Below are 14,298 nucleotides of genomic sequence, written 5' to 3'. Positions count from 1 at the left end.
CACATTCCAATGGCGAACGACTCTCTCAGTGAAGAACTTTCCCCTCACCTCCAGACTAAACTTCCCCTGGTGCAGCTTGAGACTGTGCCCTCTTGTTCTGGTGCTGGTTGCTTGGGAGTAGAGACCAACCCCTTCCTGGCTACAACCACCTTTCAGGTAGTTGTAGAGAGCAATGAGGTCTCCCCTGAGCCTCCTCTTCTCCAGGCTAAGCAACCCCAGCTCCCTCAGCCTCTCCTCACAGGGCTGTGCTCAAGGCCTCTCCCCAGCCTTGTTGCCCTTCTCTGGACACCTTCAAGTGTCTCAACCTCCTTCCTAAACTGAGGGACCCAGAACTGGACACAGGACTCAAGGTGTGGCCTAACCAGTGCTGAGCACAGGGCACAATGACTTTCCTGCTCCTGCTGGCCACACTGTTCTTGATGCAGGCCAGGATGCCATTGGCCTTCTCCTCACGCTGAGGAGCAAAGTGTGCTTTAAAGCCAGTAAAGTCCATCTGTCCATCAGGACTGGTAGCTGCAGCAGTGGACTGTCCTGTGGGTGGTGGTAATGTTACATCGGTGACGGCTCAAGCTGAACAATCTTTCTGACACAGCTGAATGACACATAAAATATTTTCTGGAGTGCCTGAGTCAGATGAATAACCCAGGCTGTTCCTATAGCTTGAGCACAAGCTCAGTGGATTTTTTTTCCTAATGCCTGCATTCATTAGGTGAAATATAGTGTGTGTCTCTACATTATAGATTGAAAGTAAGCATTGTAAATGTGTGCTTACACTTGGGTTATTATAAAAACACTCCTCTGTGTCAGGCATGTGACTGTGAAGGAGAAGTGTATTCAAATAGAAATATAAAAATTCAAACTGACTTATGCATGTTTTCAGTTAACCTTTTGTCACCTTTTATTTTACAAAGAGCAACATCTCCAATTATGCCTCCCCCCCCACCCCCAAAAAAGGATAACCAGGTTATTGATACATTAATATTGAGCATGAAAATCCACAGAAGAATGAAAAGCTCTATGTGCTGATGTGCAGAACAGTAAAAGACAATGGCTTTACTATTGACATGCAAAAAAAAATGTACAGCAGTACAGAAAAAGGGAATTTTCTGAAAGCTTTGATAGGTAAAAGAGCCAATGAAGCAATTCATCTGATGGGAGAGGAAAACTCCTCCCGAGGACTCAGGCAACAGTGGCTTGATGCTTGCTTTTCTTGCTTTCTCTTCTTCCACTGTTTTTCTATTGCTTACACACATCTTCCCATCTGCAAATTCTTTTTACGTCTGAAATCTTCTGATTTACAAGTTTCTCTTCCTTATTTGGATTATTTTAATTAATTCCCCTTGAACAGTCCCATGTAGGTGGTGGAACAGGCTGCCCGAGAAGGTGGTTGGGGCCCGTCCCTGGGGGTACGGGTTGATGGTAGGCTGAACATGAGCCAGCAGTGTGCCCAGGCAGCCAGGAGGGCCAATGGCATCCTGGCCTGCATCAGGAACAGTGTGGCCAGCAGGAGCAGGGAGGGCATTCTGCCCTGCACTCAGCACTGGTTAGGCCACACCTGGAGTCCTGTGTCCAGTTCTGGGCCCCTCAGTTTAGGAAGGAGGTTGACTTGCTGGAGCGTGTCCAGAAAAGGGCAACAAAGTTGGTGAGGGGCTTGGAGCACAGCCCTGTGAGGAGAGGCTGAGGGAGCTGGGGTTGCTTAGCCTGGAGAAGAGGAGACTCAGGGGTGACCTTAGTGCTCTCTACAACTACCTGAAGGGAGGTTGTAGACAGGCAGAGGTTGGTCTCTTCTCCCAGGCAAGCAGCACCAGAACAAGAGAACACAGTCTCAAGCTGGAATGGGCTGCTGGGGGAGGTGGTGGAGTCACCATCACTGGAGGTGTTCAGGAGGAGACCTGATGGGGTGCTTGGTGCCATGGGTTAGTTGTTTAGGTGGTGTTGGATTGGTTGATGGGTTGGACGTGATGATCTTGAAGGTCTCTTCCAACCTGGTCTATTCTATTCTATTCTATTCTATTCTATTCTATTCTATTCTATTCTATTCTATTCTATTCTATTCTATTCTATTCTATGTGAAGTGAATTGGCTCATTGCCATTGCTCATGTTTTTGAGGTCTGTTGACATTACAAATGTCTGTGTGTGTATTTAAAATATTGTTTATAGATAAAAAAATGTGGTTCTCTGACCTGGGCTTTGAAGACATAGAGTTATCTGAAGAGCAGAACTTGGAGAATTCTTTACAGAATCACAGTATGAATTCTTTGGGTTCACAGAACTTTCACAGTGCAGATGTTCAAGGCTCTGGGTGTGTGTCTGGCAAACCTTTCACATCGCTCTCTGTGTGAGGTGTTGTGAGAGTGAGCATTATCACTTGTTGCCATGGGCACTGACATGGGATGTGTTTTCATGCATCAGGTGACTGCAAGCCTTTTAGATTTATAAGTTCCAAGTTTCACATCACCTTCTCAGTTTATATTGTTAAACAGTTGGTCAAATTTCAGGTAATGCCACAGACACCTGTGTGCCTTGAAAGTTTATAGCCCAACTTCCGCTGCTCTTTGACATCCTCAATTGAAGTTTCCATACGGTCAGGGAGATTGATCTGCATATTGCAAGCACTGGGTAATTTCACAACTCCCACCTTGTAAGCTGCTTTAGTAAGGCTTGAGCTTCACAGAATCACAGAGAACATCCAGCTGGAAGAGACCTCCAAGGTCATCCAGTCCAACCTTCAACCCAGCACTGAAGGGTCAACCCTAAACCATGTCCTTAAGTGCCAGCTCCACACACTGCTTAAACACCTCCAGGGATGGCGACTCCAGCACTGCCCTGGGCAGACCATTCCAGTGTCTGAGAACCCTCTCTGGGAAGAAATAGTTCCTAGCATCCAGCCTGAACCTCCCCTGGCAAAGCTTGGAACCATTTCCTCTGCTCCTGTCTCTTGCCACCAAGGATAAGAGGCTGCCCCCTCCTCACTCCAATGTCCCAGGATATCTTACCTCATATATTAGAAGGCCATTGATTTGGGTTCAGACATGAGAAGGTAGGTGTCAAGAGGATGTATCCTTATAAATACTTTTCTTCTTTGAGATGCATATTTTGGACCATTTTCTACTTCAGCCATACTTTGATGAGTGTTGTGGCTTCATTAACATTGCTGCCCCTTACCTAACCAGTAGGTTATGTTAACACAGACCCAGTTCCCTAGCAGGTCAATCCAGATTTGCAAGTGTATAAAAAAAACAATTAATTCTCCTAATTTTGATTTGGAAGTTAAATAAGAATTCTCATTTTCTTCATTGTCTTATGTGCCAGGTGCTGCACTTTGGCCACAGCAACCCCATGCGGTGCTACAGGCTGGGGTCGGAGTGGCTGAGAGCTGCCAGAGAGGGACCTGGGGGTGCTGATTGACAGCCACCTTAACATGAGCCAGCAGTGTGCCCAGGTGGCCAAGAAGGCCTATGGCATCCTGGCCTGCATCAAGAATAGTGTGGCCAGCAGGAGCAGGGAGGTCATTGTGTCCCTGTACTCTGCACTGGTTAGGCCACACCTTGAGTCCTGTGTCCAGTTCTGGGCCCCTCAGTTTAGGAAGGACATTGAGACACTTGAAGGTGTCCAGAGAAGGGCAACAAGGCTGGGGAGAGGCCTTGAGCACAGCCCTGTGAGGAGAAGCTGAGGGAGCTGGGGTTGCTTAGCCTGGAGAAGAGGAGGCTCAGGGGAGACCTCATTGCCCTCTACAACTCCCTGAAGGGAGGTTGTAGGCAGGTGGGGGTTGGTCTCTACTCCCAAGCGCCCAGCACCAGAACAAGAGGACACAGTCTCAAGCTGTGCCAGGGGTGGTTTAGGCTGGATGTTAGGAAGAAGTTCTTCATAGAAAGAGTCATTGGCCATTGGAATGTGCTGCCCAGGGAGGTGGTGGAGTCACCATCCCTGGAGGTGTTCAAGAGGGGATTGGATGTGGCACTTAGTGCTATGGTTTAGTCATGGGTTCTGTGGTGCCAGGTTGGACTTGATGATCTTTGAGGTCTCTTCCAACCTTGGTGATACTGTGATACTGTCTTAGTTGTGAAGTCCACCCATCCTTATTGTATTGGACAGATAGGACTGTGTGTTGTACAAGCTGAGCTAGTGCCAACACAATATTTCCAAGAAGCTGTTTAATCACTGAACAGTCTGCTTTCAAAGTGGGCAATGAGCCCGTTGCCAACATGCAGCACTGGGTTAGAATAACTTCACAATCATACTGGTTGTGTTTAAAGAGCATCCTGACTCAACCCAGCTGTAAGTGTCAGACAAGTTAAGGATGCCAATGCATTTGTAACATCATCACAAAAGGATTGTCTTTTTTTGTTTCCTTTTGTTTTTTTCCTTCTTCGTCTCTGGAGGCCATCAGTACTTTCTCACCCTAACAGAAGTTTGTTTAGCACCAAGGAACATGTGCTGTATTTGCCATTTCCCCAGCTCCAGTTGGCTTACACTGCAAATAGCAGAGCTCAGCGTCAAACTTGCATTGTTTCTGAGCCATACGCCACACGATTTGAGCATACATATCACAGAGAGATGTGTTCCTGAGCGTGCTTTCGTTACCAGTCCTGAACAAACTATTAAAGGGGAGCTGTTTGTGATCTGTGCTAAAACTATTTCTGAAACACAGATGAAGCATTCTTCCCTCTCTGTGTGGATCACATAGCAGAGATGAAGCCAGTGGGATCATTCTCCCTTCCAACCAGTAAATTAAAGAGCTGTCTCTACTACTCGCATGATGTTTGGGGGAAATGTTGTGACCAAAGAATCTGTCTTTTAGTCCAAAATCCAAACTCCAGATATAATTATGGAGAAAAGGGCTGAGGAAGCAAAGCTAGCCTGTTTTGTTTTCATTGGACTCAAAGTTTAGACTTAAGCTCTCTGTGGTCGGGAGGCTAAGATTAAAGAGTCTGTAATTAGCTTCAATACTCATGTGTCTTAATGCCCAGAAAGGCCAAACCCCTGTCTGCAGGCGATGGTAGTTGCCAGGATCATCAAATGTAATTCATAGATGCAAGTGAAAAGGAAAGTGTGCATGCTTTCTGAAGTAGTTTCTTCTTACTTCTTCTGTCTTGTTTCTGTAAAAAGAAAGGATAGGAAATCCCTCAAAATATCTAGTAAACAAGTAGGGCTTGAGGTTGAAAAGAAACAGTTCTACTTCTGGAAAGAGACTGCCTAGATCTTGTAGATAGTCCTCTGCATTCAAGTCATGTTCATTATTTTTTCCTTTTGATCCTCCCATCTTCTTTGCATTAGATCAGGTGGTACTCAAAGCAAACCAGGCCATAGAGTGTCTGTGTTGTCTATAGGTACACAGGGAAAAGATTCCTGGCACATAGGCACAAGAGGGCAAGTGCATCTTTTGATTAACTGCCCCTGTACTCAGCACTGGATAGGCCACACCTTGAGTACTGTGTCTGGTTCTGGGCCCCTCAATTTGCAAAGGACATCGAGACACTTGAAGGTGTCCAGAGAAGGGCAACAAGGCTGGGGAGAGGCCTTGAGCACAGCCCTGTGAGGAGAGGCTGAGGGAGCTGGGGTTGCTTAGCCTGGAGAAGAGGAGGCTCAGGGGAGACCTCATTGCTCTCTCCAACTCCCTGAAGAGAGGTTGTAGCCAGGTGGGGGTTGGTCTCTTCTCCCAGGCAACCAGCACCAGAACAAGAGGACACAGTCTCAAGCTGTGCCAGGGGAAGTTTAGTCTGGAGGTGAGGAGAAAGTTCTTCACAGAGAGAGTAATTGACCACTGGAATATGCTGCCCAGGGAGGTGGTGGAGTCCCCATCCCTGGAGGTGTTCAAAAGGGGATTGGATGTGGCACTTGAAGCCATGGTTTAGTTGTCATGAGGTGTTGGGTGACAGGTTGGACTTGATGATCTTTGAGGTCTTTTCCAACCTTATGGATTCTGTGATTCTATGATGATGATTAAGGGGTTTGTTTCAGAAAATCCCACGTTTAGGCTAACAGTGATGTGCAAGACAAAGAGTTCTTTTGGTGGCATTAACCCCTGAGAGGATAAGTTTGTCATTGGTGGCCTCACAAAGAAGTGATGGTGCTTGTGGGTTCCACTCTTCCCCAGTCTAGCTGCCCAGTGCTGGGGCTGACAGAGTGCTCTTTTCTTTTACAGACAAGTTAAAGATCAAAATAAGAAAGTAGCAAATCTGAAGCACAAAGAGCAAGTGGAGAAAAAGAAGAGTGCACAGATGCTGGAGGAGGCCAGGAGACGAGAGGATAATCTCAATGACAGCTCCCAACAGCTTCAGGTAACGTGGGAATTTGATGGAAGCCACCAGGCCGGTCAGCCAGGCTGGGACACCTCACTCTCTGCTGTGCTTCCTGATCCTTCTCTGTAGCTGATACCTAAGAAATTTGTCAATGATGATTTCAGAGGACACAGCTACCCCAGAGCACTTCAATGAAAGCAGCCTCTCTCAGTTGCTGTGTAGTTTACTCCAATTCATAAAAGAGAAACCCGGTTTCAACTGTCGGCTTGGTCATGAAGTGCACCGGTGCAGTAATGTTACCGTGTCGGTGTTGGGATCCATGTGGCATTTCTTCCTTACACTGCTTTTCTAACAGCCTTTTACTTTAGCTACTTGATGTGTTTTCCCTGCCAGTTTTAAGCTATATTGGTGCCTTTTCTTCAGTAAATGAAAGATGACCAAGTAAGTATCCTTGTAATACGATGGCATTATTGTGAGGTGGCTGGAGGGCCGTGTTTGCTGTCTGCACTCCTTCTTTGACAGGGGCACCCTGCTCTAGCTCATGAATTCTTGACATGCTTGCAAGTCAGTTTGCTTTAGTTCTGAAATGCTAACATGCTGCTGCCCCACAGAATTTTCTGGTTACCTCAAATCTGCCCAGGTGTTTAAAAGTCACTGGTTTGAAAGGCATCCATCTATTTCTCAATGTGCTGCATGTTGATATTAGCTGGAGCTGGTTTATCATATGCTACGTTTTCAAGTGCTGGTATGGAAACATTAAGCTATTGCCATGAAATAAGGCAAGGATACCATGACACTAAGTGAGGAGATGTTTGATCTTTTGCCTGTGGTTTCTTTAAGTTACAAAAGTAAACATGGTGACACGGGAGGTGATTCTCTCCCTCTACTCCTCTATGGTGAGGCCCCACCTGGACTAGTGTGTCCAGCTCTGGAGCCCCTATTACAGGAGGGATCTGGTCATGCTAGAGAAAGTCCAGAGAAGGGCTGCAAGGATGAGCAGAGGGCTGGAGCACCTCTCCTATGGGGACAGACTGAGGGAGTTGGGGTTCTTCAGTATGGAGAAGAGAAGGCTCTGAGGAGAGCTTCTCATGGCCTTCCAGTATCTGCAGGGGGCTACAAGAGGGGAGGGACTTTTTAGGGTGTCAGGGAGTGATAGGACTGGGGGGATGGAACAAAAAAAGAAATGGGTAGATTTTGATTGGATGTTAGGAAGAAGTTCATCCCCATGAGGGTGGTGAGAGACTGGCACAGGTTGCCCAGGGAGGCGGTGGAAGCCTCATCCCTGGAGGCTTTTAATGCCAGGCTGGATGTGGTTCTGAGCAACCTGCTGTAGTGTGAGGTGTCCCTGGCAGAGGGGTTGGACCTGGATGATCCTTGAGGTCCTTTCCAACCCTAACAATTCTATGATTCTATGACAGGAATCTGCCCTCTAGGTCTTTTTAAATTCTTTTTTGTTTTAATCTGTAGAGGGGCAGCCAGTGTTTGCTATGCTAGGTTAAATCCTCTTGCCTGTTAGTAGCTATGTATCTTAATGCATCAACAGCAAAGAGACAAAATAAATCCTAATAATTCTAATAATTTAGTGGGAGAGATAAATGGCCTCCTCAATTTAAACAGATGGCTTCCCTGTTCTGTTTGTGGAATTCCAGGGGGATGGTTTCAACTCTTGAAGAACTTTTGAAAGGACCACAGAAGCATGTGCCTGTGTGGAATGCTCTCAGATGCACTCTTTTGTGGTTTTTCTCCTTCAATTCCAGTCCTGTATGTGCAGGGCACTGAAACAGTTAAGTTCCAAGTGCCTGAAAATGATTTCGTAACTGCAGACTTGTACAGAAGGAGAGAGATGTGGGACTTCTGCAACTGCAAATGGCTTTTGTGGCTGTAATGCCTTGGCAATCTACAAGGCTCTTGTTATGTGGCAGCTTCAGTTTAAATAACACAATCCTCCCTGTGCTGGGGAAATGTCTTTAAGAATTCCTAACGCTAACACAATATTTGTTTTGATTTCCAGTCTGCATTGGAGAAAATCTGTATTTTAAATAGGTAAATTTGAAAAGGTCCTGGACATTGGCTTTGCAGCTATGGGGTAGTGATCCAGTGATGCAGTTCCACAAGACCATCTCTCTTGGGTTTATGTAGCACTCTCAGATGTTCAAAGGTGTGGCTTTCCTTTTGCCCTGGCCTTGCCATTTTCTGGTTCTTTCACACAAATGGAATCCAAAGGGAAAGCCTGGAATCTGTTCTCTCTCAGCTTCATTTTGCATACTAAAATGACTTTTCTTGGGTTTGGGTTTTTTGGGAGGGGGTTTGCTGTGTTGTGTTTGCTTGGATTATTTATTGTTTTAAGAAATGGTAAGTTGCATAATGTGCCTGTGCATCTATACAGAGCAGTGGGCAGATGGTGAGGTTGTAGTTATTGATATATGTGAGTCCTGGTAAAACTATTTAACACTGGTTTCTGACACTTCAGAGTGTTGGCATTATTATTACAAGGAAGATCTGGAGGTGCTGGAAGGTGTCCAGAGAAGGGCCACGAGGATGAGCAGAGGGCTGGAGCTGCTCTGCTATGAGCACAGACTGAGAGAGTTGGGGCTGTTCAGTCTGGAGAAGAGAAGGCTCTGAGACCTTCTTGTGGCCTTCCACTATCTAAGGGAGGCTACAAGAAAGCTGCTGATGGACTGTTTGAGATGTCAGGTAGTGATAGGACTAGGGGGAATAGAACAAAACTAGCAATGGGTAGATTCAGATTGGATGTTAGGAAGAAGTTGTTCCCCATGAGGGTGGTGAGAGACTGGCACAGGTTGCCAGGGAGGTGGTGGAAGCTTCATCCTGGAGCTTTTTAGGGCCAGGCTGGATGTGGCTCTGGGTAACCTGCTGTAGTGTGAGGTGTCCCTGCCCATGGCAGGAAAGTTGGAACTGGATGATCCTTGAGGTCCCTTCCAGCCCTGACAATTCTGTGATTCAGTGACTGTAGAGCTTTGCTGGCAGCAGTGAGGCAGCTTTTGCTCAGAAATCAGGTGGCAAAAGATGGTGCTGCTCTGTATCAGAGTTCATTAAGGACACGTAGCTGTCCTTGCCATGTTGTAACCAATTCTTTACTTGCAAAGTCTTCTAGCAATGGAGAGCTCATAGCTAGCTAGCATAATTTGACTGTGAATATTTCCTCTTTTTTAATTGCAGAATAACCAACTTAGGTATAGGAACAAGAAAGAAATAACAATTGTCTCTTTTGAGCAAGCCAAATTGTGGGATATTTTTCTCTCTTTTTACTTTCTTGGAGGTTGGTGTTCCAATAGAAGAGCTAAAACTGTGAAGAAAGATGTTACAGTGCTTATTTTTCTTATCTCTACCTTTTTGCTTCATTTTTCCAGTAGCATGTGTCTCTGTACAGCAGTACATCCCTTTTTCCACCTTGCCTGTGTTGTGTTTCATTCTGCACTCATGTTTCTTGCTTTCTGTATAATTACATGCAAGTATTTCTGAGATTAAAAGTAGACATGGTTCAATGCATGTAAGAACTTCAGACTGAAGTGGGAAGTGATAGCCAATGCTGAAATGTGTAAGTTATCCTGGTATTAATATTCCTTGATTTTCCCTAGTGCCTTTCCTGCTTTTGTGAACCTAATTGTCCCGTTTGGGTGGGCTTGACTGCAGAGAGGCTTTCCCCATACCCAACACAAGGCTGAAGGGAATGCTTTCATTCCCAGATGAAAAAAAGGCTGTATGCTCTAATGAAAATATCAGGCTGAGGTAAAATATGGAGTGTTTAATGACAAGTGACAGCTTCAATAAAAACTCCTTCCTTTAGAAGAGCCCTCTGCTTACAGCCTGCCCCTCTCCCAAGGACTGCAACATTTTGGTTTCCTGGAAGTAAACTCTTCCCCGGGAGCACATTTCAGTGTGTTGGTCATGGGGAGCTGCCTTCTGCAGAGACTCTGCAGGGCATTGCCTTCTAATCCATTGAAAAAGAGGACAACAAATTCAACTTGAGAGGAATGCAGACTTTTTTCAAGTCCTCTTTTATTTTTTCTGTAGCCATTGTTGGCTTTGGGGTCAGGACACACAAGCACCAATTTTGGATAATTTTGGTCTTGGTGGTTTTGGCTGGAATTAATAATAAGGCATTCTGAAATGCTTTAAAATATATGATCTGCATGTTCCTTGGTTGCCTGTCTGCAATCCAGTCAAATAAACACGCTTCCAAGCACATACTCTCCTCCTCCTCTCTCTGTCCCTAGCAGGCATGTGGTTTCTTTCTTCCTGAGTCCAGTAACAAGAAGTTCGTTTATTCAGAGAGCTCTGATGATGGAAATTCGGTATTTTGGGGAGTGGGGGAAGAATGAAAACCATAATGTCTCAATTCTAGTCAGATGGATAAATGGCTTTCCAAATCTGTCTTTTCCTCCTGGATTCCCTTAAACCACAACTCTCCAGAGTTCCGAGAGGTTAACGAGTGTCTGGTCTGTAAGCATGATAAAAAAACCCAAGCTGCTGGGCTCCAGCTGAAGAGTTTTTTCCCTTCAGATCACAAAGCTTGGCTGTTGGGAAAAGGAATTGACAGGCTGTCTTGTCCTAGAAAGGTAACATTGACTAACATTTCACAGTGCTTGCAACTGACACCTGGAGGGTAGCACACGTATTTTCCTGTTCTGTCACTCCAGCATCTTCCAGAGTTTTGGGGAGGAATTCTCAGAGTATCTGGTGGCACGGAGTTGTGTGTGGTTGGATCAGTACTGCAGCACTCAGCCATCAATCTCTTAATTGCTGCTGACAAACTGTGTGTCCACAAGCTGTGTAAAATATATTTGAATGCTTTAATGAACAGCTTTACAGCCAAGCAAGCTTGTTAAATCTTTCCTTCTTTTTTGACACCCAAGTTTAGTTAATTTAATGTATTAACTCCTGATCCATGAATGATATGTGCAAGTATATGTTGTTTAGTTCTTGAGATTATAGAATTCTTCTATCATATTGCACTAAACAGGAACAATATCATTCTAATGGCAAGAACTCAATTTTCAGTCTTAGAAAATGTGTGATTTCTGTTTGTGCATGCTCTTTCTGGGATCCAAACAAAGCTTAATGAGAAGAATAGATAGCCAAATACCTTCTCAGCAAGTGAACCTCCACAATCATCAGTCAGTGCCTGTCAGTGTTTAAGAGGTATTTGAACAACACCATTAACAACGTGCTTTGCCTTGTAGTCAGCCCTGAATTGGTCAGGCAGTTGGCTGGATGATTGTTGCAGGTCCTTTCTAACTGACATTGTCGATTCTCTTCTCACTAACAATTTGTTGTGAGGCACCATAACGTGCACACAGTCACTATCAGCATTCAAAAGTAGGAAAACCCAGGTGTGGCCCAGTACATCTGATCCTAAATCACTGAAACATTTCCTTTTAACATGGTATAACTGGATCTTGAGCTTAGGGTAGCTGAAGATATATTCATCTGATCTGTTGATGCTAATGCTGTGCCATGAGGAAAATGGGGGGTTGCCAGCTGTTAGTAAAGAGAGACTGGCCTTCCCTAATTAATCTATGAACTTGCTTTTGGACAGTGTATACAAAGCTTTTGAAGAAAGAGTGACCTTTAAAGAAAGGCTTTCCAAGCTTTCAGTGCAGGTTTTGCTCCATACCTTTCCAGACATCAGCATGTCTGAAGCAAATTGCTTACACCAGTTCAATGACGTTCCACGTTTTCCTGGGATAAGTGAATGTCAGGTTCTAAGATCCAGTCTAATTTCTCTTCCATATAGACCACTGCCATATCAGATTCCAGCCCTGCCTGCCAGCTTCTTCATCCCTTGGCTAGTACAGCTCAACATATTAAAGCCCATGAACCTGTCAGCTGCTCCATTTCAGCCTGGTAGGAATCTGTTCTTAAATGCAGTCCTGCCTCTGCAGCATGTATTGTGAAGAGCAGCCTGATGTGTCACACCTGCAGTTTCTCATGCAGCTCAGACCCCTCTTTGGGAATTACCCAGATCAAGCTGTTCTTTTCCTGTCTCTCCCAGTACTTTTTAGACTTTGATTCCATCAAGCCTCCCTGTGACTCTCTGTGCATGCATTCATGTTCCTTGGGCCTGACTGAGTGCCGTCAGCCACATACGTGGGTGGCTGTAATTTCACCACAATGGTATGTGCAGTTCTGGGGCAGCCTCCCTCTGTCCTGTAGGACACAACTCATGACACAAAGCACCAAAAGGATATTAATGCACTTTGCAATTGAGTTTGTAAGAAATTTGTTAGCATTTTTTAAGAGGATAACTTCTTTTTTTGTCAGACATCATTAAAGGATGAAACCTGACATTGTTCCATCTTCTTGCTAAGTGAAACACAGGTTACCCAGGGAGGTGGCTGGGGCCTCATCCCTGGAAATATTCGAGATGAGGCCCAACAGGGCTCTGGGCAACCTGACCTAGCTGAGGATGTCCCTGCTGACTGGAGAGGGGGTTGGACTGGATGGGTTTCAGAGGCTCTTTCCAACCCAGACCAGTCTGTGATTCTGTGGTTCTGAGTTGAGAGATAATGTGGATCAGGTTTGTGCTCTGTCTCTCAGCTGGTACATAGGAGTTTTGCTAATGAAACTACAGCGGGTAAGAACAAATACAACCCTCACACATGGAACATAAAAAAGAACAACCCTCCTACACAGACCATAAAAAACCAGTCATAGCTCATAAAAAGGGAAATGGAATAAATATTTGCAAATTATTCCTCCCATTTTATTTGTGCTAAACGTGATGGTAGGCACAGAGGTAGTTTGGGGTGACCCTTCAGCCATTTCTCTGAGAGATTTTGTGACAGCTGTTCGTTAGCAAACAAGCTATGCATATGCAGCAGAGACTTTAAAAGGCATCCAATGGAGGGCTTCAAGGATGCTGAAAGGACTGGAGCACTGCCTGATGAGGAGAGGCTGAGAGCCCTGGGGCTGTTTAGTCTGGAGAGGAGAAGGCTGAGAGGGGATTTAATAAATGTTTATAAATATCGAAGGGCTGGGGGTCAAGAGGGAGGGGACAGGCTCTGCACCCTGTGATAGGTCAAGGAGGAATAGAATAGAATAGAATAGAATAGAATAGAATAGAATAGAATAGAATAGAATAGACCCTCAAGATCATCGTGTCCAACCTATCACCCAACACCACCTAATCAACTAACCCATGGCACCAAGCACCCCATCAAGTCTCCTCCTGAACACCTCCAGTGATGGTGACTCCACCACCTCCCTGGGCAGCCCATTCCAATGGGCAATCACTCTCTCTGTGTAGAACTTCCTCCTAACCTCCAGCCTAAACCTCCCCTGGCACAGCCTAAGACTGTGTCCTCTTGTTCTGGTGCTGGCTGCCTGGGAGAAGAGACCAACCTCTGCCTGTCTACAGCCTCCCTTAAGGTAGTTGTAGAGAGCAATAAGGTCTTCCCTGAGCCTTCTCTTCTCCAGGCTAAGCAGCCCCAGCTCCCTCAGCCTCTCCTCACAGGGCTGTGCTCCAAGCCCCTCACCAACTTTGTTGCCCTTCTCTGGACACACTCCAGCAAGTCAACCTCCTTCCTAAACTGAGGGGCCCAGAACTGGACACAGGACTCAAGGTGCAACCTAACCAGTGCAGTGTACAGGGGCAGAATGACCTCCCTGCTCCTGCTGGCCACACTGTTCCTGATGCAGGCCAGGATGCCATTGGCCCTCCTGGCTGCCTGGGCACACTGCAGGCTCATGTTCAGCCTACCATTGACCAGCACCCCCAGGTCCCTCTCTGCCTGGCTGCTCTCAGCCACTCTGACCCCAGCCTGTAGCTCTGCCTGGGGTTGCTGTGGCCAATGTGCAGAACCTGGCACTTGGATGTGTTCAATCTCATGCCGTTGGACTCTGCCCATCTGTCCAGCCTGTCCAGGTCCCTCTGCAGAGCCTCTCTACCCCCCAGCAGATCAACTCCTGCTCCCAGTTTGGTGTCATCAGCAAATGTACTGCTGATGGACTCAATGCCCTCATCCAGAACATCAATGAAGATGTTAAAGAGGATGGGGCCTAGCACTGATCCATGGGGCACACCACTAGTGC

The 14,298-nt window shown here is 45.9% G+C and overlaps 1 protein-coding gene across 16 annotated transcripts in view; it reads left to right on the top strand.

The window, feature by feature from the left end:
- ERC1 (ELKS/RAB6-interacting/CAST family member 1) overlaps positions 1-14,298 on the top strand; it is a 409,085-nt gene that overhangs the window by 210,343 nt on the left and 184,444 nt on the right. For all 16 annotated transcript variants that reach the window (XM_054168189.1, XM_054168181.1, XM_054168180.1 and 13 more), the window contains one exon: positions 6,147-6,282. In XM_054168189.1, coding sequence (XP_054024164.1) covers positions 6,147-6,282 — 136 coding nt within the window. The remainder of the gene's footprint in view (positions 1-6,146; positions 6,283-14,298) is intronic.

The sequence above is a fragment of the Dryobates pubescens genome, chromosome 15 (assembly GCF_014839835.1).
Source record: "Dryobates pubescens isolate bDryPub1 chromosome 15, bDryPub1.pri, whole genome shotgun sequence".
NCBI lineage: Eukaryota > Metazoa > Chordata > Aves > Piciformes > Picidae > Dryobates > Dryobates pubescens.
The sequence above is the reverse complement of the archived record's forward strand: the minus strand, read 5'-3'. Positions and strand labels throughout refer to the sequence as shown.